The 26,395-nt window shown below is 40.2% G+C and overlaps 1 protein-coding gene across 7 annotated transcripts in view; it reads left to right on the top strand.

Moving 5' to 3' along the window:
* LOC144272506 (sodium channel protein type 1 subunit alpha) overlaps window positions 1–20,522 on the top strand; it is a 120,398-nt gene extending 99,876 nt beyond the window's left edge. For all 7 annotated transcript variants that reach the window (XM_077830622.1, XM_077830621.1, XM_077830619.1 and 4 more), the window contains exons 21-26: window positions 259–540; window positions 9,843–9,896; window positions 10,216–10,353; window positions 16,880–16,984; window positions 18,246–18,516; window positions 19,345–20,522. In XM_077830622.1, coding sequence (XP_077686748.1) covers window positions 259–540; window positions 9,843–9,896; window positions 10,216–10,353; window positions 16,880–16,984; window positions 18,246–18,516; window positions 19,345–20,522 — 2,028 coding nt within the window. The remainder of the gene's footprint in view (window positions 1–258; window positions 541–9,842; window positions 9,897–10,215; window positions 10,354–16,879; window positions 16,985–18,245; window positions 18,517–19,344) is intronic.
* Window positions 20,523–26,395: the final 5,873 nt, after the last annotated feature.

Raw genomic sequence — 26,395 nt, 5'->3', positions numbered from 1 at the left:
TACTACCACCAGGTTTCTATTTTGTTCTTCATTTAGTTATTTTAGTTTTTCTCAATTTTTTGTTGTTCTTCTGGGTAACTTTAAATATTTAAAAGAATAGAGTAACACTATTGTCATTAACATATTGCATTAACATTTTGAGTATTAGCTTTTTAATAAAAATTTAGATTGATTAAGCATTGATAAAACAATGTAATTATTTTACTGTCATAAGTACTCTTACACTTCTTTCTTTTTCCCCCTGTATTTGTGTACTAGGTGGTTGTGAATGCCCTTTTAGGAGCAATTCCATCCATCATGAACGTGCTTCTCGTTTGTCTCATATTCTGGCTAATTTTCAGCATCATGGGAGTAAATCTGTTTGCTGGGAAGTTCTACTACTGTGTTAACACCACAACTGATAAAAGGTTTGAAGTCGACAGAATCAACAATTTTAGTCAGTGCGAGGAACTCATAAAAAACAATGAAACTGCCCGATGGAAAAACGTGAAAGTAAACTTTGATAATGTAGGATTTGGGTATCTTTCTTTACTTCAAGTAGTAAGTGATCACTCTTTATATACCTCTTATTGCTTATATGTAATAGTAAAAAGCGATTTCCCCCCCCCCCCATTTCTGGGTACTAAAAGAGCAATTCTTACCTGATAATTTTTGTCTGTGACTCAGTAATACCAGTGCACTGATGGCTAATATTTCTCTGTCATATCATGTAGGCAGATGATAATTAGTAGGAACCAAGGATTTCCATGCTTTCCAGCAGGATAATTCCTTCTCCCTTCCTCCCTCCCTCTTTCTCATTACTGATTTGAGAATTTTCAGAGTTGTAACTTGGAATGGTATTACACCACATGGGTACTTCTAATGTTATTGTTACTAAAGGGCAGGAGTCTGCATTGGTGTAACTAAGTCACAGAAAAGAATTCTCAAATAAGAAATTCCCTTTTCAGTGATTCAGCTGCCACCAGTGCAGACTGGTGTGATCTGAGTCTCAGTACACAGAGAAGTAGGTAAAGCAGAAGGAAAGCCATTAGATAGCTTTATGTATGAAATCTGTCCCCTTGAGTCCCCACACCAACTAATTTGTGGAGTTTTCTTAACAAAATTAGAATCCCGGGGAGTATACCTAACGCATGAGGAGGGCTATGGCACTCTATGGCTGTGTTTTCACCGCCAAAAAGGTGTTTTTACAGCAAGATAGTTAATATATGTTAGCTATCTTGCTGTAAAAAAAATGGCCTTTTTCGGCAGTGAAGAAATATCCTATGTCTCAAATGATCCAGCAGCCTAATTCTTGACTGAAGCCAAGAAAATGAGTCTACAATTCAGGGCTTTAATTTGACTGAATCACATCAAGCTGGCAACTTCATACTTTTTTTTAAGCTGTTACCTAGTTTACCAGAGTCTGATCTTTTATTTAAAAAAAAAAAAAAGTGAGCCTAGAGCATTTATGGTTGTGAAGAAAATCATGAAAACATGAACCAAGCATAAACTTACAAAACAATTTCAGACAATTGTGAACTACCTCATTCATCTCAGTAGGGTGGTGTCTCAAATGCGCAATTACAATAATTTAAATATCAACATTGTTAATCATTTCACTACTGATTGCAGCATGGAAGAGTGACAAGCATGTTATGGAAATGTGCACAATCCACTGTGAGTATAATTTCATGTGGTAACGCAAGTGGTTTGTACTTGAAAGAATTCCAACACTTTTTTCTCTCAATCTGCCCTCTGGAGCCAATAGACCAGAGTGGAGAAAGGGAGTCCAGGGTGGGATATGAGCCCCACTAAAGGGAAGCTAATCCAGCAGAGCTCAGCAAGGCATCCTCCAAGCCATCCCCAACTAGTCCAGAGCCTCCCTGGACAATGGGAGCCTGGTCTGTTCAGGGATGGAGGTAGGACCAGGTGTATTCCTTTCTGTCTTTGGTGGCTGGTGTTCTCCCCTCTGCTGGAGGCTATCTGTAGACTCAGGAGGCATCACGGCATCATTTATACTTGGTTCACATTTTCAAGCTATTCTTTTCAACCACTAATTGGAGAGGGGTCTCAGTTACTATAGACAGGTTTCAGAGTAACAGCTGTGTTAGTCTGTATTCGCAAAAAGAAAAGGAGTACTTGTGGCACCTTAGAGACTAACCAATTTATTTGAGCATGAGCTTTCGTGAGCTACCGCTCACTTCATGAAGTGAGCGGTAGCTCACGAAAGCTCATGCTCAAATAAATTGGTTAGTCTCTAAGGTGCCACAAGTACTCCTTTTCTAGTTACTATAGAGAATTCTTTTCCAGATATCTGCCTGATGGGTCTTGCCCACATGCTCAGGATCTAAATGATCGCCATATTTAGGGTTGGGTAGGAATTTTACCCTGGGTCAGATTGGCTGGGGTTTTCTTCGCCTTCCTCTGCAGCATGGTCACTTGCAGGTTTAAGCTAGTGTAAATGGTGGATTCTCTGTAACTTGAAGTCTTTAAATCATGATTTGAGGATTTCAGCAACTCAGCCAGAGGTTAAGGGCCTATTTCAGGAGTGGGTGGGTGAGGTTCTGTGACCTGCAATGTTCAGGAGGTCAGACTAGATGATCACGATCCCTTCTGACCTTAAAGTCTGTGAGTCACCATGAGGGCTAGAAAGATTTTTTTTTTTAATGAAAACTCAGATTTCTGAATGTATTGCATGACTCTGGGAGCTCGGGTCACAGATGTGAGCCTATTTTGCCTGTGCCTTAATCCAGTCCTGCCTATGGGTGTACCTGTACCTCAGTGAGGGAGAGCCAGGCCCAAGGAGTCCAACAGAAGATGCATGGTCATATTTTGAACATCTGCACAATATACTAAGAGTAGTGTCTCATTCTGTTATCTCAAGGAGGCAAACCTTTCTGTGTGTGGAACTTGGTTTGTGGATGGAACTTGGGCAATGCCACCACTTCTTTTTTTCCATTCTGATATAGAGCTTGTAGAAAGTACTGAGAGAACTTGCACATATGTGTTTATTTATTTCCTTGACGAAAAAGTCTCTTCTGGCTGCCCACAAAATGGACAGGGAGCTCTACATCTTTGAAGATGTGTGCGATAAAGTGATAATATCCATTTTGCAATCATGGAACAATAAAAGCACTAAGGGGAAATTTTCAAAGGTGCTTATAGGATTTCAGAGCAAAAGTCTAATTGGCTTTCAGTGGAACTTGTGCTTGTAAATCCCTTTTGTGAATTTGGAAATTACTACTTTAGAACCTTTTATTATGTGCCTTAAAAAACACAGTGAAGGACATGATTCAGAGATGTAGCTTTTCAGGGCTCTGTACATAGCTTTGTTTATCAGGGCAGAAATTAAAAAAGCCATCTTCTAATTGATATGGAAAAGAGATACCATGTTAGACAAGAATCTAGGGCAGAGCCTTAAGACTACTTTGATCTTTGATGAAGAAAAGATGGAAATATCAGAACTTTTGTGTATCTACCCGTCCTACTGAATATGTAGCAACAAAAAGGGTGTCTGAAAGGAACAGATATGAGGAATTGATTGGCTGAGTACCATAATATGTGGGGAATATAGATAATGCTTTTGGGAGAAATTGTGCACTTGGATGATGGTTTAAGATAAAACATTAATCCTGAGGAATCTAGATACAAAAGTGTGATTGTCAATGGATAGTCTTGCTGTGCTTCCTCTGTGGGACACTATCTGCATTATGGAGAGACACTATCTGCATTCTTAACTTCTGAACCAAAAGCGCACTGAAGTCAATAGGAGACAAAAGAGTTCTTTCTCCAGCTCCCTAACAGTCTGAACCAAAGCGATTGAAGTTATTGTGAGGCTTTCCATTGACATGAAAGGGCTTTGGCTCAGGCTGCTAGGAAGCTAAGGAAAAACTTTATTGAATAATGTGGAAATTTCCACATGGGGGGCAATACCATTGCTTTTTCTGACAAACTCAGTGATAAGTGATAAGCACTAGTGGGCGCATATCAGCGATACTCTGAGTATGTCTACACTACAATTAAAAACCTGTAGCTGGCTCATGCTGGCTCATGCTGACTTGGGCTAAAGGGCTTGGGCTGAAGGGCTGTTTAACTGTGATATAGAGGCTCGAGCTGGAGCCCAGACTATAGGACCTATGAGGGTCCCAGAGCTCTGGCTACAGCCTGAGCCTGAATGATTACAACATGATTAAACAGCCCCTTAGCCCAAGCCCTGTGTGAACCCAAGTCAGTTCATAGAATCATAGAATATCAGGGGTGGAAGGGACCTCAGGAGATCATCTAGTCCAACCCCCTGCTCAAAGCAGGACCGATCCCCAACTAAATCATCCCAGCCAGGGCTTTGTCAAGCCTGACCTTAAAAACTTCTAAGGAAGGAGATTCCACCACCTCCCTAGGTAACGCATTCCAGTGTTTCACCACCCTCCTAGTGAAAAAGTTTTTCCTAATATCCAACCTAAATCTCCCCCACTGCAACTTGAGACCATTACTCCTCCTTCTGTCATCTGCTACCACTGAGAACAGTCTAGAGCCATCCTCTTTGGAACCCTCTTTCAGGTAGTTGAAAGCAGCTATCAAATCCCCCCTCATTCTTTTCTTCCATAGACTAAACATCCCCAGTTCCCTCAGCCTCTCCTCATAACTCATGTGTTCCAGTCCCCTAATCATTTTTGTTGCCCTCTGCTGGACTCTTTCCAATTTTTCCACATCCTTCTTGTAGTGTGGAGCCCAAAACTGGACACAGTGCTCCAGCTGAGGCCTCACCAATGTCGAATAGAGGGGAACGATCACGTCCCTAGATCTGGTGGCAATGCCCCTACTTATACATCCCAAAATGCCATTGGCCTTCTTGGCAACAAGGGCACACTGTTGACTCATATCCAGCTTCTCGTCCACTGTAACCCCTAGATCCTTTTCTTCAGAACTGCTGCCGAGCCATTCGGTCCCTAGTCTGTAGCGGTGCATGGGATTCTTCCGTCCTAAGTGCAGGACTCTGCACTTGTCCTTGTTGAACCTCATCAGATTTCTTTTGGCCCAATCCTCCAATTTGTCTAGGTCCCTCTGTATCCTATCCCTACCCTCCAGCGTATCTACCACTCCTCCCAGTTTAGTGTCATCTGCAAACTTGCTGAGGGTGCAATCCAGACCATCTTCCAGATCATTAATGAAGATATTGAACAAAACCGGCCCCAGGACCGATCCTTGTGGCACTCCACTTGATACCGGCTGCCAACTAGACATGGAGCCATTGATCATTACCCGTTGAGCCCGACAATCTAGCCAGCTTTCTATCCACCTTATAGTCCATTCACCCAGCCCATACTTCTTTAACTTGCTGGCAAGAATACTGTGGGAGACAGTGTCAAAAGCTTTGCTAAAGTCAAGGAACAACACGTCCACTGCTTTCCCTTCATCCACAGAACCAGTTATCTCGTCATAGAAGGCAATTAGATTAGTCAGGCATGACTTGCCCTTGGTGAATCCATGCTGACTGTTCCTGATGACTTTCCTCTCCTCTAAGTGCTTCAGAATTGATTCCTTGAGGACCTGCTCCATGAGTTGGCATGGGCCAGTCGTGGGTTTTTAATTGCAGTGTAGACATACCCCGTAGTATGCAACAAAGGTCCCTTTTGCAGAAGGCCAGTAGCATTAGAAGGGCTTTGTTTTTCAAACTCATCTTTTTGTTAGCATTACCCATTTTTTATAACCAGGTGATATTATCTGCTGAGTCACATCTTTCCGGGAGAGAAATATTGTAGGTTCTTGTAGCCTTTCTGGACAGTAGACAATCTGGAATAAATTCCTGTTTCCTTGGATCTCCTCTGGTTTCTGTTTGGAGCAAGAGATTCTAGAAACAGTTCCTTTTTATCATGGAGAAGGCTTGGATAGAGGAGATTACAATGCTAAGGGAAGAAGGAACAGGATTTCTATAAAAAAAACTTTTTTTCCAAAATCAGGACCTAGCACTCTCATCCATGATTAGAGTCTAATGTTCTCTGAATATAAATATTATTTCTCTTATGAGAGTGATGCAGAAAAGTAAATAGAAGTTTTATAAAGATCCTTGGTCTGAGTCACTAGACAGGTGGCACACCCAGAAGATCTGGTCTAGTTTCTGAAAAAAACCCTGTAAATTCTGTATTTAGGCTGCCTCTGTATCCACAGTAGATTTTTCTGAGCTGACAAAAATATCTGTGGATCTCTCTTGGGTGAGTTTTATGAAGAATTCTTTCAGTCTAGTTTATCTCTACAGAAATCAGAACCTTAGAAGAGCAATTTCCTAGTACAAGTGCAGAGCCATAAAGCTTTTCTGGCTAAAACACTTGGGTTCATGATATGTGCCAACAGTTTTACAGAATCCTGGGAAATATCAATGAAGACTTTGGTGATCAGAGACGAAGAAAAATTTCCAGGATACATCTGTAGTTTGAATTTGTATCTTTTTACGTGACACTGAAATGTTCATTCTATGTAGGCTCTGAAGATGCCTCTAGTTCAAAACTTTCCATTTTATGGTCCAATACAGCTGGTTTTGGTCTGTGTGAATCTGCGGATGACTTATTTTTTGAGGGGGGTGGGGCGGTGTCTAAACTTGTGTGAAGATTTTCTATATCCCTGAAGAGAAGTGACAAAGCTGGAGAAACTCCTTCTTCTCAATTCTCATGCAGCTGTAAGTGGAGAAGGAGAGGGAGGTGTTGGGAGAAAATAAAGGGCATCTGCTGGTATCTCCTTTGTGGCATGGCTCTCTTGTAACAGGTATAAACCTGAAATCTAGTATTTTGGATTCCTTTGGTAAGTAAATCTCCTGGGGGTAAGAGACACTTCTCAGGTCAAAATTTTGCAAGCCATTAGGGTAAATACTGATTTGATTCTTTTGCTTCAAGGTAGATAGAAAGGAGGAGAAAACAGAGCTTTGGAATGTGGGGTAGAAAGTGTGGATGATGCAGTTCTACCAGGCAGATGTGGACAGCTGTAAAGCACCAACAGGATATTAATTAAAAGCAGTATATTGTTGTGCCCAAAAATAGACACTTGAAAATGTTCCTAAAATCATCTCTGGTCGCTTGGCTTTAGTAAAGGAATAGAGTGGCATAACACCAGTGCGATCTTACAGTTTTCACTGAAAACTTGATCCATTCTTGCTGAAGGTAAGTTGGATTGGGTTTTTGTTTTTGTTTGGTTTTGAGAGTATTTTTTAATTCCATTCAAATTTACACTTACCCATAGGCTTATCTGGGCTCATTGGCCAGAATGGTTTGGATCAGATTCTGATCTCAGCTACACTCGGGTAATCTAAAGTAACCACTTTGAAATCAGTGGAGTTATTCCAGATTTAAATCAGTGTGAATGAGAAATCATTGGAGCTATGCCAAGTTACATCAGTGTGACTGAGATAAGATTCTAGACTCTTGTACTCTTATTTTATTCAATAGGAATAAAGACAGTAATTTTGGAAATATGTAACCAAAGCTTTACTTCTCTTGAGGAAAAGGTTATAGGCCAAATTCAAGCCTAAAATAAGCTGGCATCGACCTCAGTAGGAGCTGTACCCATTTACTAACTTCAGCACCCTAGTTCTGAATTTCCTCTACATGGTATTCTACTATTCCAGAGCAACACAGACTTGAAGAAGAATATTTCTGTAACTGAAGTGAGCTTTCCAGTTTGGGAAATGATGAAGGGGGTTTGTTCGCTCCCATAATATCAATTAACATAATTTTTTTTTTACAATGATGATTGTATTCACTGTTTCCTGATGACTCACTTGAGGGATTCAAAAGAAAACCAACCACTACAGTGAGGGAGCATATTGGATTCTAGTGAGGTATCAGTTCATAACCCATTCTCCCTAATTTTTTTGCTCGGGAATTCTGATTTCTTTTTCTGGGGTTTTTTTCTTCACTTGTTGGGAGCAGTAATGTTCTATCTATGGCTTTGTGAAATTGTGTTAATGTCATGAATACAGATTCTATTTCAGCTCTTTTTAAAGACACTACAATTAAGTAGCATTTATACTTAGCACTTCTTCATCCTCACCCCCTGAAGCTTCTACACAGCCTCTCTTTTTTAAGTTGCTCTTTTATGTAATAATAATTAGCTATATGGGCTTTGAGAGTTCATCAGTTCTTTCCCCTTGTCTCAGATGTGGTTGGAGATCTGCATTTTTCTTTTTATTTGTATCTGTTTATTGGGGGTTAGGAGGGTAAGAGGGTTAACCATTTTCTCTTCTCCCAGTTAATCTACGTTAATATGAATATATTCATTATAATATACATATTTAAAAATAATTCCAGTCTGTCTGGGAGACCATTTATGAGGATTCAGGTGGTGTGTGTCTGGGTCAGAGAAAATAAAACACACCGTCCAGAAGCGTTCCTCCACTTCCAGCATGTACATAAGTATGCCTGCTTAATAGATTGAGCAGATGGGATCATATTATGGACACACTGCATTTTTCCACCAGTGTGTAAGATGGCAGATCTGATTTTCAAAAGGTTATGTTGACTTTAAAATCTCTGGCCATTTCTGAGACTTCAGTCATGTTCATGGTACCTGCACTCTAACATGATCTTTTAGGGGTTTTACCATTATGCCATAAATTGTCAGCATGATCTAATCTTTACTGTCGTGGCACCTAAGTTATTAAACTTGCTCCTCCTGGACATACACCTGAGGGCAACCCTACATGTCTAAAAACTCTGCTGCTTCAGGACTGTTTTTTGTTTTAATCATGAATGGTCCCACTTTGTCTCTTCAGTACTTTAGTCACTTTTGGATGGTCTATTTCATGAGGATGCTACTTGTATTGTACTTTATATGCTCCATGGACAGAGTTTGTTTTTCCAATAACGCCACCACTAACTAGTTGTCAAGAAACTAATGAGGCAGCAATAATCATGAAAGAGGAGGTTCCCTATTCTGGGCTGGGATCTGTGCCTTCATTTTTTTGGCAGAGGCAGGAAGGAATCCAACTGAAGCCTTCTTTAACCAGATGATGATGGGTGGCACAAAAGGACTACAGAAGTACTTGAATCCTCCATTTCTTCTCTAGGCATGTTTGGATTAAATCTCAGTATGTTGATTCTTACTTGGAGATGTCCTTTCTCTTACTGTCTTCATGTCTCTATTAGGGTTTATGCTCAGAAGGAATCAGATGTAGAAGTCCATAGAATGCTACCACAGATCTTTAGTGCATCTTTAGTGCATCTTTAGTCTTTGCTACATATAGTGCACATCTTCTGTTCAATATTCTCTTCTTCCAGTAGATTTACAGAAAAGAACATATATGAGAGACCTAGCATATATTAAAACATGTTAAAATATAACTATAGTAAAAACTAAATCACTAAACCAGAGAGAAGAATTTTGACCATTGACAAAGTAGGAATCAAACTGGGAATTAGAGATAGGGAAAGATTTACCTTGCTGGAGGGCTTAAACATTCTTGGTTCCTACTGGTTGCCACTTTCCTGACTTACATTTCCTGACTGAATTTGATGAGCATTTATTCCATTAAAATAGATACTGTACACTATCATTTACAGTAGATTATTAGAAATTATCAATATATGATTTTATGGTTATACTAATTGCTTACTATGCCACTGCTCATATACAGATATTATGGTGGGATACACAGTAGTGTATCTGATAAGCAGTTATAAAGAAAGCCAAGAGATTAACTTGAACTATAAATATATTATATTATAATTATATTATATTAGACCAATGATTTAAATGTGATATAAAGATTCCTGCTACTGTATTCAGTTGATGAAAACAGTTATATAAAATGTTGGGCTCTAGCTATTTTCATGAACCCATATTTTTACACAGATATCAAACATGTGTTTCATTTACAGGCTACATTTAAAGGATGGATGGATATTATGTATGCAGCTATTGATTCAAGAGCTGTAAGTACATTATATGTTCTAAAGTCTTCTTTTCCTTGTATAGACTCTGAGGTCAACGTTGTAACAAAAATGAGTGAGTGAGCATGGCAAAAATTCTGCGAAATACGAATTATTATAAACTGATAGCAAAACTCCCATTGATTTCAATAGCTGCAGGGCAAAAATATATTAAATAATTAGAGTGGGAAGGTACTATCCCAGGACAGAAGTATTTTGGATCTTTGTGTTGTGAGTTGCTGCTTTTTCAATGAATTATTGACATGGAATGTTAGTGCTGATTTTCTTTCTTTTTTTTTTTTTGGCAAAACTTGTTTTGTAGGTGCAGGATCAACCTAAATATGAAGACAACCTATACATGTATCTTTATTTTGTCATCTTTATCATTTTTGGATCTTTTTTTACCCTGAATTTGTTCATTGGTGTTATCATTGATAACTTCAACCAGCAAAAAAAGAAGATAAGTATTCAAGTGTCTGATCTCTGTCCTAAAGACAATATAAGACATTGCTTTTTTGAAGTCATAAAAAATGTGGAATGTTTGTCCCAAGCATTTATTCTGATTGAAACAATTGAAAAGCATTATTACATAAAAGCGTACCAAGATACTGTATGCTATAGCTTCATAATAGTCCAGGTGATGAGTGGGACACATCCTTTCCCTTCCCCGCACCTCCAAGTTATTTAGTGTCCTGTGGATATTCCTTTCAATGTAACTGGAGGACTAATGCATTCTCACACATGGCCATTTCCTACAAACTCTTTATGTGGTTGCACCATTGATTCTAGGTCACTCTATGCAAGCACTTATTATTTTCTCTGGGTTTTTTTCCTTTTTGGCTGAAAATTCTGGCCCTTCTCAATCTGAAGGTCATTATTATAAAAGTGCAAAGAGAATCTTTTAGGCTACTTTGAGCTATCTGTTCATGCAAAACACAGTACATTACTTCTTTGTGGCATCTCTGCATACTTCCACTAATGGCATTCATGGCACTGGTGCCTCAGTGATCCTGAACCTTCTAGAAAGCCATGACAGCACTGAACACTTGGGGATAGATTCACAGAAGGACATAGCCACCTAACTGCCACTTTAGTGCATAAATCCCAGCACCAGGCCCCACTGGGATTCACAAAACCTGCTCAGCTGCTGCCAAACTTGTAGGCATCTAAACTTGCTTGGATTTTTGCAGTAAAAGTTCTCTAGTCCCCTATGTTGCTACATCTGATGATGTGTACTGCAGCCCCATTCCAGGTGTCCGGATGCCTAAGCCACAGAACAATGCATGAACCAGGAGAAGATAGGCACTTCTGCACCTAACTTGCCTGTAGGAACTGATCTAGTAAATGTCTCAGAGCTCACCTACTATACGTGGACTTACACAAAATGATGGCGGTGTGGGGGGGAGAAAGGGGGACCATTCTTATAACTTTTAGTCCAGTGGTTGTTAGTCACCTGGGATATGTCAGACCTACAGTTCAAGTCCTCTCCCTCCCCACCACATATGGGATCAGCAGAAGAGATTGAACTGCGATCCGCCATAGACTACTGGGCTTTGGGATACTCTGATGTGGGGCTGCTTCATTCTCTCTTTTTCAAGCTGTCCCACTGTGGATAAATAAGCTTTAAAAGTTGTTTGGAGCAGATGGAGTGGATCTTTGCTCTTCTGCCTCTCTGGTGAGTGCGCTAACCAGCAGGCCACGATGTCATTCTCATGCTCTCTCTCTGGCCCAATGATTCTTTAATTATTTATCCAAAGTATAACAGTTTGAAAGGGAGAGACTGTGGGAGCCCCACACATCAGAATATCCCTTCGCCCAGGAGTTCGGGCACTCACCTGAGAAATAAGGAATCCCAGTTCAAATCCTTCTCCCAATCAAGTGGAAGGAGACTTGAACTGGGGGTCTCCCACATCCCAGCTGAATACCCTAACCACTGCACTAAAAGTTATGGGGGACATTCTCCTCTCCCAGCTTCTTGATCAAATGGCATAGGTGCCTAACACAAATAGAGGGTTTGCAGCTGAGAATCCCAAGCAGAAGGAGGTACCTTCCTGTAGCCCAAATTTTGGCACCTATCTCCAAAAGAGAAACAGGGCTTAGCACAGACCCCTCAGCCTGGCATCTTCCACTGGCTATTTTAGGTGAGGAACTGCCCAACAATGCTGCCATTTTGTGAATGCCATTCTGAGGTGCCTCTCTCTCCCCATTCATTGTGCAGAGAACCTAGGTGCTGAACTCAGGCTTTGTGAATTCCAGTGATTTTCTAGGCACTTAAAAGTTATGCACGGCAACACTTAGCATCCCCCCACCTAAGTTCCTTTGTGAATCTTGCCTTTGGTGTCATAGACCGTTATTAAGAAGGTGTGAGCTGCACCTGCCTCAGTTCCTTTCTGACCATGGTCTGTTATGGGTGTGAGGAATCTCACTGTTATGCCAGGTCTGCTTGACTGTTGGATGTTCTTTTTTAAAACCCGTTCTTATAGTTTTGTCTATGTGAACAGGTAGTGTGCGGGAAGCTGGGGTGTAAATTTACAGCACACTAGCGTGCTGTGCACTAAATGTCCGTGTGGACCCTCCTACCACATACTGACAGTTCCCTAGTGTGCACTGGAGTACAGTAGGGAACTTTTAATACATGGCAGCAGGGTCCACCTGGACCCTAATTGCATGGCATGTTGGTGTGCTGTAGATTTACACTTCAGCTTATTGCACAATAACTGTTTGTCTAGATAAGCCCTTATTATCTGTTAGTCTTAGCTAGCTAAATATATATATTACCAAAGCATTCCCTTTTCAGTTAAAATATTTCATTTTAGCTCAGTGCATTCCTTCACTGTGCTTGGGTCAGTGCCAACAATGGCAGACCTGAAGAAGAGTTTCAAGAGGTGTGCCTGCAATTCAGGGATATTCCCGAAATATGATGTACGCACATACTACCTCTTTTGTCTGGAGGAAACTCACCTCCCAAGAGATGTAAAGTCTGATAGGTTTTCATTCCTCAAGCCCTTTGAGTAAGGCTGTTAGAAAGAGCAGTGGATTCTGGCTGGCACACCACGAGGGCCCACAATGGCTGTCTTCAACTCCCAGCCTCTCTCCCACTAGCCTCCTGAAGCCAATCTTGACTCTGCCTAATAAGGACTCCACTACAATGTCTAAATAGAAGCCAGACAGGACATAGGCGTTAAAAGAGGACATTTCAGTGCTGAAGGCATTAAAACCACAACCTTCAGCTCCAGTCAGTCTCTTCCAGGTCTGAACAATCACAACTGAAGAACTCATCTTTTTCAAGACCCTAAAAGACCTTGTGGTCCCAGTGCCAGTATTTAGTTACCTAAGTCAGAAAATAGTTTTCACTCCAGTATTGATATCTGAAAGACACTGTCCTGATACCTTGATGCTCTTTACATCCTGGGTGTTGTTGACATTTTAGGAGTGCCCTAAGAAATGCCTTCACAAAACAGAACTGACTTTCTGAGTTCATGTTGGATGCCAACTTTTTTTCTCTCTAGCTCCCTGGAAACAGGAAGAAGAACAAGTATGCTGAAAAAGATTCCCCACCATTAAGGGGAAAGCACCATAGAAAAAAACGGTAGTACTTATCTTGGAAGAGCACCAATTTGGCATTGACTCCTCTGGATCCTCCTGATCTCCCACTTCAACCTCACCTCTCTGGTGCCAAAGACAACATCAGCATCTCCTGCTGATATAGTCTTTGCCTTACCAATATTGTTTCCTTGGGCTCCTTTCCCAGATGTCTTCTCCTCTTCCAAGGAATCTCAGAAGAGGCAGACTTGGTTCATTCAGTTACCCTGATTCCTTCCTACAGCGAATTCCGCCTCCCATTTTGGGATTTGTATGCCCAAAGACCATTTTGCCCCCTTCAATGGACATCGGACAGAAGGCCTACCCCTCAGGGAAAATTACATAGATAGGGTAGAGAACTCAGTCATGGGGAAGGAGACTGGAATAGACCTGCTGAAGGCAGGATGGAGAAAACCACAGGGAGTAGGACAGGTTCCTGTAGGGTCGCTGAGATAGGGCGAGTAAGAAGCATGGAGATCTCTGAGGGAAGAGCCCAGAGTCATTATGGAGGGGAGACAGTGGGAAATCTGCTGGGAGGAAACAGCATAGAGGAACTCGGAAGGGCCCCGGAGTAAGGGCAAAGAGCACAAAACTTCAGCCCAGCCCAAGACGGGCAGAAGAAATTGGTTTGGATCTTTGTTTGGATTTACAATTGGACTTTTGTTACTCATAAGCAACTGAACTTGGGAGGTGATCTGGCTGAAAAGCTGGGCCATGGAAAACCCAGACAGAGACAGGCCAGCGTAGAGTCAAGGAAGTGGTCAGCAAGGGGTGTTAGACGTGAAGTCCTGTGCAACGGCATGCTCTGCTGCTAGAGAGGGACTGTGGCAGTACGTGCAAACACTAACAGACATCCAGAAAAACAGAGCTGTGAGGCAAAGGTTCTGTGTTTGGGAGTCACCCTTTTTGTCACTTCTCTGTCTCCCCAGTTTTGATATGTATGTCAGGAGCAAAGATCCAACTCTACCACATTCCCCACTTCGAGCCTGGAACGACATAACAGTGGACAAGTGGGTCCTAGATGTAGTAGAACTCGAGCTGGTCAGGATTTTTTTGGCCAAATGTGTTTTCATCCAGAAGGTTTCTCAGTTCCAGGATTAAATTTCTGGTTGGAGAGAAACTCACCCCAGGTTCCTATCTCTGCATCTGCCACATCCCAGATGAGTGCCCTAGTCACCAGGTTATAGAGTCAATTTCTCACTCTCTCTTGCCCAGTGTTATTTAATTATTTATACAAATGGAACAGCTCCAACAGGAGAGATTGAGAGAGGCCCACACCAAAATAGCGTATGGGCATGGCTATACTTGCAGATGTAGAGCGCTGGGAGTTAAACCAGCCTTCGGAGACCACAGCAGGGAGAACGCTGCCCTGTGTTTACACTGTCAGATTCAAGCACACCGGCGTAGCGACATTAGCAGCTCTTGCAAAGCCACAAAGATCAGTGCATTGTGGTAGCTATCCCAGCGTGCAAGTGGCTGCAACATGCTTTTCAAATGGGGGCGGGGGGTGGAGTGTGACAGGGAGTGTGTTGTGTGTATGTGGAGAGAGAGACAGTGTGTTTTGGGGTGCTGAGAGTGTGTCAGCATGCTGTCTTGTAAGTTCAGACATAATGGTTGCTTTGTCCCAGAGCAGATGAGCATGCCGGCTGTCAGAAACGGAGCTTTGAAAGGGGATATCCACATTCCTACAGCCGATTCCAAAACAATGAGAAGAGTGGCCACTTGACTTCAGGGGATTATGGGATATTTCCAGAGGCCAATCACAGCGCAGTAATGCAACACCTCCTTCACACTGACACCCAGGTGTTTCAGCCTGGGTGCAGCAAGCGTTATGCTTCTCATGGAGGTGGATTACCAGGAGCGCTCCAGCTGCAGAGTCCAGGTGCTCTATGTGCCTTGCCAGTGTGGACGCATCGGGAGTTAGGGCGCCCAAGGCTGCTTTAATGCGCTCTAACTTGCAAGCGTAGCCCAGCCCTGTAGAATGGTGCTTATGGCACTCATTGGGGGGTGTGGTAGATGTATATTCAAGTCCCTGCTCTAAATCAGGCAGAAGTGGAGATCTGAAAGGTGGTCAGCTGGAACTCAATACATATATTCACTCAACATTACGACAGCATTAGATTTAGCTTCACGTTTGATGCCAGCTTTGGCAGACCTGCTTTACAATGTCTTTTTACTTGAGAATTTCTCAGCCCATCAGTCATTTCAGCTACACTGAGCTTACCAGCCTCCAGCGAGTGGAAATATGCACAGGTTCCCTAAAGAAGAAAGAGAAGTTACTTACCAGTAGCTGTAGTTCTTTGAGGGATGTCTCTGAATATTCAAACTCCCTACTCAACTTCCCCTCTTCCTCATAGTTTCCTGTCCATCTTGGACTGGGAGCAGATGTGATTGAGAGTCACACCTCTCTTACATAACTTTGGGCCATGATCATTATGGATGCAGTGACAAAGTTTTCCAGAAGGTTCTGGATCATCATGGTGCAGGTACTTTGAATCCCAGGACTGTGAATATACAGAGGTATTCATCAAAGAACTACAGTTTCTGGCGAGTCTCCTCTCTTTACCTATAATTGCTTGTGTCAGAGTCCTTCTCTTCCTTCATCCTACAGTAGGAACATCCAGATCTGTAAGCATTATTGTCACAACCTATGAGGAAACAAAGAAGTCTAGTTTTAAGAAGGGTGAGGGAAGTAGGGTGCAGGGAAGAGTAAAAACTGGCAAAAATAGTGGTAAGTAATTGTCTCTTGTCCTTTCTCCCTTCCTTATTAAACAATAAAGATATCCAGAACTGCATGAGAATATTGTAAGCAGCAGATAATATACATTACATGACTGCTTGTAAAGAAAAATCCCCATTGTTTGAGAAAATCAGACCCACATCAGAATGGGTTACAGAAGAGTAAGGACTGGCCCAGATAGCAACATTACAAATGCCCACAGCCATTGCTTCACCCCTTTGTGCCCAAAAGGTGGCTAAACTTCCTGTTCAGTGTGCCTTGACCCTGAAAGAGGTTGGGCATTTTACTCATTCATTTGTGTGGAAGTGCTTGAATTTGATAGCCTGCCTAATATTGACAGGATTAGTGCCTTATCTATGATACTCTGGGACCTGAAACTAAAACCTCATGAGCTTAATAGTTAATTAGACCCTGTTACTTGATGCCTTTAATGCATGTCAGTATTTAACTCTGCAGAGAGCCAATGGAAAAGTAGCTGATGGTAATATGTCTCCTTTGATCTCCTAGTGAGGATGTATTTATAACATGGCTTCACAATAAAATATAAGATTATAACAGACACTTATTTTCCTTGTAATCCCTTTTCTCTTTTGAATGTGAATAAAGTTTTGAAAGATTATTCATGTAAATATGGTTATAACCAGTTTTGATTTCATTTCCTTACTTTGGAGGTCAAGATATCTTTATGACAGAAGAACAGAAGAAATACTACAATGCAATGAAAAAGCTAGGATCCAAGAAACCACAAAAACCTATACCTAGGCCAGGGGTAAGAATGACTTAATCTGTCCAGACTAAAAGGTCAATTTAAAAGAAAAGAAGAAATATTAGCTTGTAAGCAGTTTAGAGTTCACACTTGTATAAAGACTAGATATTTGATTTATAAAAAGCTCATGTACAAGTTATCATGAAGGTAACCAAAAGTGGAAAATTTAAACACATTAAGGAAAGAAAGTACCTTTTCCCTCTGCTACCATATTTTTTCTCTTTTTATAAATGTAAAGAGGACAAGATCCAGGAATCTGAACACTATTGTATGCCCCTTTCCTGTGAATAATAATAATAAATCATTGCCATACTGTCTGCTTTCATTGTAGCAGTTCTAAGAAGCAAAATATGTTGGTTTATTCAGCAGTAAAGAACATGTATATATTAAGTCTGGGATTTTCAGAAAAGTGTGAGGGATTTATTAAAATTCACATTGGAGTTGGTTGTCTAAGTCTTTTAGGATCCTTTGAAAATCCTATTATATTTTAACATTATAGGTGGAGCTTGTTGAAACACATATAGTTAAAGTTACCTAACACTTCCCATTGTAAATTCCCTAATTTCCATTGCTTATAACTTTGCCAAACTTCTATTGTTTGGGTTACAATTTCTCATGTTTGCTCCTTACCTTGGGCTGAATTTTTCTGGAAAGTGTCATCAAAAATGGCCCATGCAATTTCCAAAATTTGGGGAGGGGAAGGGGGGACAAGAAGTTTTACCAACATTAAATAATTTGTCCAATAATTTTTTGGACAAATAATATTAGAAAGAATGCTAAGGTTGCAAAGTCAACCACTCAAAAATTAAGAAATGCCAGAATCAAAACTGCCAGAATCATGCAACCTTAATTCCCCTCCCTTTGTGCATATGCGTTAGATACAGTCTTTAATTACATGATCACAATCTATTATTTCTACACGGCCCCTGCCTCATTCAGTGCACAGAATGGCCAGTGAATGAGAGAGAGGGTTGCAGAAAGTAAAAGGGTGTTTAAGGTAGTAAATTGGGACCCAGTAGAGCTGAACGCTTTTCCAGCCCTGCTTCAAACTTGCTGTGTGATGCTGGGCAAGACTATCACAACATGTACATGCAAGAGAGCTGAATTAAGCTCTAATATTTGTATTATTAATTTGACAAGGCTTCCCTTTTACTGAAGTTCTATACACTGTGTTAAGAGATTTTCTTACCTTCTTCCAGTATAATATGGAATAGAAAATAATTGTAAGGTGTGAATTGAATGGTTATCTTTTTTCCCCCTCCAGAACAAATTCCAAGGCATGGTATTTGATTTTGTGACAAAACAAGTATTTGATATTGGCATCATGATTCTTATCTGCCTTAACATGGTCACCATGATGGTAGAAACAGATGATCAGAGTGATGAGATGCAAACTATTTTACAGCGGATTAACCTGGTGTTTATTGTCCTGTTCACTGGAGAATGTGTTCTGAAACTGATTTCACTCCGTTATTACTACTTCACCATAGGCTGGAACATTTTTGATTTTGTGGTTGTCATTCTCTCCATAGTAGGTAAGAATTATTTGTTAAATTAAAAAGAAGCTAAAATGAGTGGAAGATGAAAATTTACTGAAGGTGCTTCATGTTTGGCTTTTGCTATTACAATGCTTATAATTAAGTTGTTTAGCTTTTCATTTCCCTTAACTTTATCGAGAGTAATCACCAAAATTCTTATATTCAGTCATCACCATAGTATCTGACTATATTAGGAATAATTTGTATGAGAGAATTGATAAGAACTTCTCTTGCCATTCTCAGTGTCAGAAATTACACAATATCCACTCTTGAACTATCAGATATTTTACATAAGATATATTAAAAATTAAAGTAGAACCTATACAGTACATCAGGGATCGGCAACCTTTGGCACGCAGCCCATAAGGGAAAGCTGCTGGTGGGCTGGGACAGTTTGCTTACCGGCAACGTCTACAGGTTCGGCTGATCGCTGTTCCCACTGGCCGCGGTTCACCATCCCAGGCCAATGGGGCTGTGGAAAACAGCAAGGGCCGAGGGATGTGCTGGCCGCCGCTTCCCGCAGCCGCCATTGGCCTGGGATGGTGAACCATGGCCAGTGGGAGCTGCGATCAGCCAAACCTGTGAACGCTGCAGGTAAACAAAAGGCCCAGTCCGCCAGCGGCTTTCCCTGATGGGCCGCATGCCAAAGGTTGCTGATCCCTGCATTACATTTACTTGACATATGAACCGTTAGTAATCATATAAAACATGACTATATGATTTGGAAGTCTTTGCAATTCTCCATCATTCTGATACTGTAGTACAGAAAGATTAAATTGCTGTAAAATATTTTCCCCTTACTTACTAGCTGTTTTGTTTTTACAGGTATGTTTCTAGCAAAGGTCATCGAAAAATATTTTGTGTCCCCCACCTTGTTCAGAGTTATCCGACTTGCCAGAATAGGTCGAATCCTGCGTCTCATTAAGGGAGCTAAAGGGATTCGCACTCTGCTTTTTGCTTTGATGATGTCTCTTCCTGCTTTGTTTAACATTGGTCTCCTGCTTTTCCTGGTCATGTTTATCTATGCTATATTTGGAATGTCCAACTTTGCCTACGTTAAGAGGGAAGCTGGGATTGATGACATGTTCAACTTTGAAACTTTTGGCAACAGCATGATCTGCCTATTTCAAATTACCACATCTGCTGGTTGGGATGGCTTGTTAGCACCAATTCTTAACAGTGGAGAACCAGACTGTGATCCTAATAAACCTCACCCAGGAAGCTCTGTTAAAGGAGACTGTGGTAACCCTTCAGTTGGGATTTTCTTTTTTGTCAGCTATATTATCATCTCATTTCTAGTTGTAGTAAACATGTATATTGCTGTTATTTTGGAGAACTTCAGTGTTGCTACAGAAGAAAGTGCAGAGCCCTTGAGTGAGGACGACTTTGAGATGTTCTATGAGGTTTGGGAAAAATATGATCCAGATGCAACCCAGTTCATGGAATTTGAGAAACTGTCTGATTTTGCAGCCGCACTTGATCCTCCTCTTCATTTAGCAAAACCAAACAAAGTTCAGCTTATTGCAATGGATCTGCCCATGGTGAGTGGTGACAGAATTCACTGCCTTGACATCTTGTTTGCTTTTACAAAGCGTGTTTTGGGGGAAAGTGGAGAGATGGATGCACTTCGAATACAAATGGAAGACCGGTTTATGGCATCCAATCCTTCAAAAGCCTCCTATGAACCAATTACAACCACATTAAAACGAAAACAAGAGGAGGCATCTGCTGTCATTATTCAGCGTGCTTTCAGACGTTACCTTTTAAAACGAACAGTAAAACAGGCTTCATTTGCATACAACAAAAATAAAATCCAAGGAGGGGTTGGTCAATGTATCAAAGATGAAATTCTTATTGACAAGTTAAATGAAAATTCATTTACAGAGAAAACAGACATGACCACCTCAACAGCAGTTTGTCCACCTTCCTATGATTGTGTAACAAAGCTAGTAAAAGAAAAACATGAAAAGGAAGACAAAGATGTTAGAAAGAAGGAAAAATAAAATGCAAGCAAACAATTCTGTTTGTGTGAAAAGTTGTTTACAGCCTGTGAAGGTGATGTGTCCACAGGACTCCTGTAGGAGGTCTATGCCAAGCAGACAGTTTTTACAAATATACTGTATACATAAGGTCAGTGCCTATAACAAGACAGTGACCCCTTGTCAGTAAACTGTGACTATAATATGGGGAAACAACATTGACTGGAGGTTACTATTTTCACTACCAGCTGACACTGCTGAAGAGGAGAGAAAAAATGGCTACTCAGACTGTAGGGACCAGTTAAAGGGGTGCAAACCAATAAATTTGTGTGCGTTTAGCATAAAACAATACAGTAACTGTATCCACTGTTTGCATTTCAACTGCCACATTTGTCATATTTTTACAAAATCTGTGTTGGTGGATTCATCTTTTTTTTTAAATCATATGTTTATTATATGTAACTATTTTTGTAAATGGGGTTTGTGTTGGGGAAGGGGTTAAGTATTACTTTACAGGTATGAGGACCAGGTGTTCTATAATATGACTCTAATATACACACAGAAATTATTTGCATGAAGGCATGCTGCACTTATAGATCATGCATGAAAAAACATTAAGTCACAGAGAACAACAGATTTTTAACTACTCTGTGTTTCTGGGAGGAAGTAATAAATTCTGAGGTGCTTAATTAATGTATTCATGTTGTGTCACATCAGACAAGTCTTTATATGCCTGTAAAGTTCTCTATAATCCACAAGAACAGAACAGATGCTTTATTTTTACACAGACCATTAAATCTCAGCAAGTGCAAACTTCATTGTAAGGTCTGGAGTCCAAGGTTTTATGTCTTTGTCAAATGGTTTTCTGTATAAAAATATTAAAAGAATCTGCCCTAGAAAACACAATTGACCAAAAAGAACCCTTTATAAAATTGTTCTGCTTTATCCTGCAGTATTGTTTGGCCATCTTCAGCTCTCAGTAAGGTTGACATTGTATATGTTAATGAAAAGCCCTCTGTTCTGTAAATAGTAATTTTACCCTGTGGTGCATGTTTGAGCAACCAAATAATGACATGAGCACATTTATTGCATCAAATATGTACCACAATAAGTGTAGTGTGCAAGCTTTCTACAGGTAAAAGTATGTATTCTCTACCATTATAGATAGTTTGGATGCTATCAATGCATGTTTATACTGCCTATGCGGCTGTTCTTTCAACAGTCCAGAATTCTTAATTATAGGAAGCCATACATCAGAGGTAAAGAGAAACAAATTGTTCAACAAGACCTCATTTCTTCACATCATTAAGCAATAGTTTGCACCTAATTTAAGAGCTTTTTTGTTTTAAATTTTTAAATCTTAAGTGACAACATATGGTGTATAGCAAAACTGTACAGACGTGTTGCAAACTGCTAAACCTGTTGAAAATAATGTGGTTAGAATTTTATAAGCAAATATAAATATTGTAAAAAAACCATTTTATTTTATTTTTCAGCATTATGTACATAAAATAAGAAATGAATTTTATCTTCAGGTTGATGTCACAGCCATTTTTATTACTTTCTGACCACAGCACTTTTTCATGGAAGAACTTCAGAAAATAAGAAATGAAGACAAGAATGGGTAGTTGTAGGTGCTTTTTTACTATATTTGAAAACATTTCCATTTGAAATAATTTGATAATTTCTGCAAAATAAGTGCACAATTTGCTTGATTGCAAGAGGCTATATTTTTTGCTTTGGAAAAGGATGCAAAGTTTTGTTTGAATTTCTAGCAGTGCCTGCATCAGAATTTTAAAATATCCTTTTTCGTTCACAGAATCCTTTATCTTTTCCAGGGTTTATTTACATTTATTCTTTTTGATTCATGCTGCATTAGAACTACTATTAATATAATCTGGGTCCACAATATTTTTTCACAGAAACAAAGTAGCAAAATTGTATAATCAAACACATCAGGACATTTTATGTTTCTTACACAGGAAAATTACATATAGACTTCTTTTATTAAAACTATTGACTTATACTGTATTAGTGAACTGCATGCAGGAAGATGCTATTACCCTAACTGATGCTAAACAACATTATTAATGCGCCAAAATAATAAAGATTACATTTTTTATTGTATTTCCTTGTCTATTTTTATTAACTAAAATTAATATAAGATCAATGTTATTATGCTATAGTGCATAAGGATCTGATCCTGCATACCATTACAACCAGGTATTGTGCTTACTATCAGTCAAAAATCTATTGCTGTCACTGGGCTGTACCCCTTAAGTAGTACTGCCACTGATAATGTTCACAATCTTTTAATAAAATAGAGTAACAAAAATACAAAAGGGATATAATATTTGGTGGGAGGAAACAGCTCTAATGTGAATAGGAATGTGATTAAGATTATAATGACAAAGTTATTTTTACATAATATTCCACCTCTTTTATAACTTAGCAGCTATTTTTTTTTCCTTTCAAAGGGCCTGTTCCTGGCACCCTTACTCAAGCTGAGTAGCTCCAGAAATCAATGGGGTTACTTACATATGGACAAAACATTCTCCCACTGCTGTGGGTATCTGCCTGGGTGGGAGAGCAGCCTCCCTGGGGTTGCCACATCCCCATCCTGTGCATGTTGGTGAAGAATGGGCTCAGCCATGGCTTGATCTCACAAATGCATCAGCAAGCCCAACTGTACCACTACCATGTACCAGGTATAGACCTGTCTTAGTGTACTTCACTATCGGCCTGAACAAGAAGGGATCAATTGCATTTAATAATATGCTGGCAAAGAAGATTCTTATAGCACTCCACATGAGAGCCCTCGGGGCAGAAGTGTGACTGCCCAACAATAACCTCTGGGGTATCTTGGCAAGAAAGGAGTGATGCCCCTGAAGTGTAACCTAATCCACTATTTCTATGGATGTTGCAGCCACCTTTCATGAGCCACAGTATTGAAGACACCTGATAGATCTGATAATCTTCGCAAGGTCACCTGATCTTCATCTTTCACCAGAAGATCATCCACCAGCTTGACAAGGGCAGTCCCTATGCCAAATGCAGGTCAGAATTCCTATTGATGAGGGTCAAGAAAGCTGGAAGCATCCGGCTACTCTGAGTTTTCTCACCATAACGTTCCATAATCCTGACCAAAAGTGGAAAATTAGCTACTGATTGATAGTTGCATAGACTATCACCATCAAGAGAAGCATTTATGAGCAAAAGCCAAGGACATACTTCCTTTAAACTAAAGTAAAAGCAATTGAGAGCTAGCCATCCCTAAAGGGGATAATGACAATATCCACCAGTAAAGGACCTAGTACTTCCTTTCTAGCCTTTATCCAAGGGGAATGACAAAGATCCAATGCACAGATTGTGACAAGTTTTTCTTCTAAAACAGCCAGAACCTTCGTAAATGATACCATCTGGAACTAAAGCAGAGATTACCTAGCATTTATTCATTCCACATAGTGCCCTGCCTCCAGGGCCAGCTCATTTCTAATCTGATTAATTGTATCTTATTTTAAGGTATAACACAACCCAATGGCTGGAAGTTGAAGCTGGGCAAAGTGAAACTGGAAATAACGTTCACGTTTTTGACAGTGAGGATAATTAACCATTGAACAATTTACTAAGGGTCGTGGTGGATTCTCCATCACTGACAGTTTTTGAAATCAAGATTGGATGTTTTTCTAAAAGCATGCTCTAGGAATTATTTTGGGGAAGTTCTACAGTCTGTGGTATACAGGAGGTCAGACTAGATGATCACAATGGTCCCTTATGGCCTTGGAATCTATTACTTTGTGAATCAGAAATTTCCTCACAACATAATCATCAACTAAATGGAGATTGTCTCAATTAGCTAGGCTGTTCACCATCCAGAACAAATCTGTTGCTTGACATTCTGGAGATACCACAGTCCCAGAGCATAAGAATTCAAAAATATCTTTATAATTCATAGTTTTTAAGATCAGATAGGACCATTATGATAATCTAGTCTGACTTCCTGCATTACACAGGAATGTCACCTAATAATTCCTGCTATCATGGCCATAACTTCTTATTTAGCTACAATATATATTTTTAAAAAGACATCCATTCTTGATTTTAAAAATTCAGTGGAGAAACAGATTGTTCCAATGGTTAATAAATGTCACTATTAAAAATTTGTGCACTATTTTTAGTTTGAATTTGATGCAATCAGCCTCTTCAAAAACTTCAGCCACCTGTGCTGTATTTAGTCTCCCAATTTCTTCATCTGTCACAGGTCACCTGTAAACCACAGTGACCTATGGGGACAAAACTGGGGAGAAAGAGGTCTAGAAACCACTCTCTCAATAGTTGATGACAAAAGATGATAAAATCATACTACACCTATTATTTTCCCTCAGATCCCTCTGGAAACATTCCAATTGTATTAACCTCTGGGGTCAGATCATCAAAATGGATTTCTCACCCCGGTGGTAGAGATGATTCAGATTGTAGCCAACCATGCAACTTGAATATGCAACCCCCTGGAATAATAATTCCTATTTGTGGTCATGAAATTCTGACCCAACACAGAAAATTTATCATTTACATAAGTGGTTCCAAACATTTTCCATTTGCAATCCAAAAACCACCTGTTGTCTCTTACCATTTACTCACCCATCCTACAATCCTCTCCTCTTGGACTGGGTGAGATGCAGGAAGAAACCAAAGGGTTGTGAGTTAGGTGAACTGCAGCAAAAAAAACATTGTCTGATTTTGTGTATTTGGGCTTGTGAATGCTGGTAGGATTTTTCCTGGTGTGCTTGGCTTCTTTGTGTAGCTTTCAGAGATGCTAGGTACTGGTTGTGGGGCTAGCAGACTTGCTGTATGAAGGAGCCTCCCAACTCACTGAGTGGAAAGCTGAGCAGGAAGTGTTGAGACACTTCCTCTGGATTGGGTGGGAAGCTGACTTCAAGTGACCATGGGATTTTGCTGCTTTTTATTCCATCGGAGTATGACTCAGTGATCAACCCCTTGTGACCAGCTTGCTAGTCATACCAGGTAGTTGGGAAGTCCTGATCTATGTGGATTTTAGCCACTGAACATTATCACGCTCAGTGCCCCAGAATACAGCACTGATGAACTTCATGAGATCACCCATCAACATCACAATACAATGGCGCAGTCTCCAATCCAGCACTTGTTCAATCCTAACTTCATCCTGGGACTCACATACTAGTGGTCTCACAATATTTGGGGCAGGAGACCTGAGCATATTTCAGTTTACAAAGGAGACTGGCAACAATTCTGGATATCTGACGTGCCCCTCCTCTGAAGCAAAATCAGACCAAATCAGCCAGAGGGGCAGTTCACTTCTGCCAACTTTAGAAGATGTGTCTTTCATAACCTCTAGGTATATTTATGCAAAACCACTTAAATTAACTAGTAACTAATCTGGCAAGTGTCAGCTAGCAAGACCTCAGAAAACCTAACACAAATCCCCAAAGCCTTGGTCTGAGCACCTCCTCAGACAAAAACCTGTGAAAATACAAGATCATTGCAGTGTGAACAGTGTGAAAGATCATTAAGCTCAGGATTTGTCAGACCCACGAGATGGAGAAAGTTTCAGAGAAAAGGACCTTTCACTAAAAATGTCTGCTCCCCCATTGCATAAATGTGAGGGCACCAGAGCTGATCCCAGTTGAGCTAAACTGACCATTTGAGGCAAAGCTAGTGCAGAATATGAAATACAGGTGTAATAAGTTCCACTGGAGACATGCCAAACAAACAGGAATATTAGAAAGAGTTTGAGTTTGTTGGGCTCTAAAAATTTCACATTTTCTCTAAATTTACTCAGACGTCCATTAATTTATCTGATAATGGAATGGAAAAATCAGAAAAGTGGCAGTGAGCAATTTTGTTTTGCTTTGCTG

Source organism: Eretmochelys imbricata, chromosome 11 (genome assembly GCF_965152235.1).
Source record: "Eretmochelys imbricata isolate rEreImb1 chromosome 11, rEreImb1.hap1, whole genome shotgun sequence".
Taxonomy (NCBI): Eukaryota; Metazoa; Chordata; order Testudines; family Cheloniidae; genus Eretmochelys; species Eretmochelys imbricata.
This window is presented reverse-complemented; position numbering and strand designations above follow the sequence as displayed.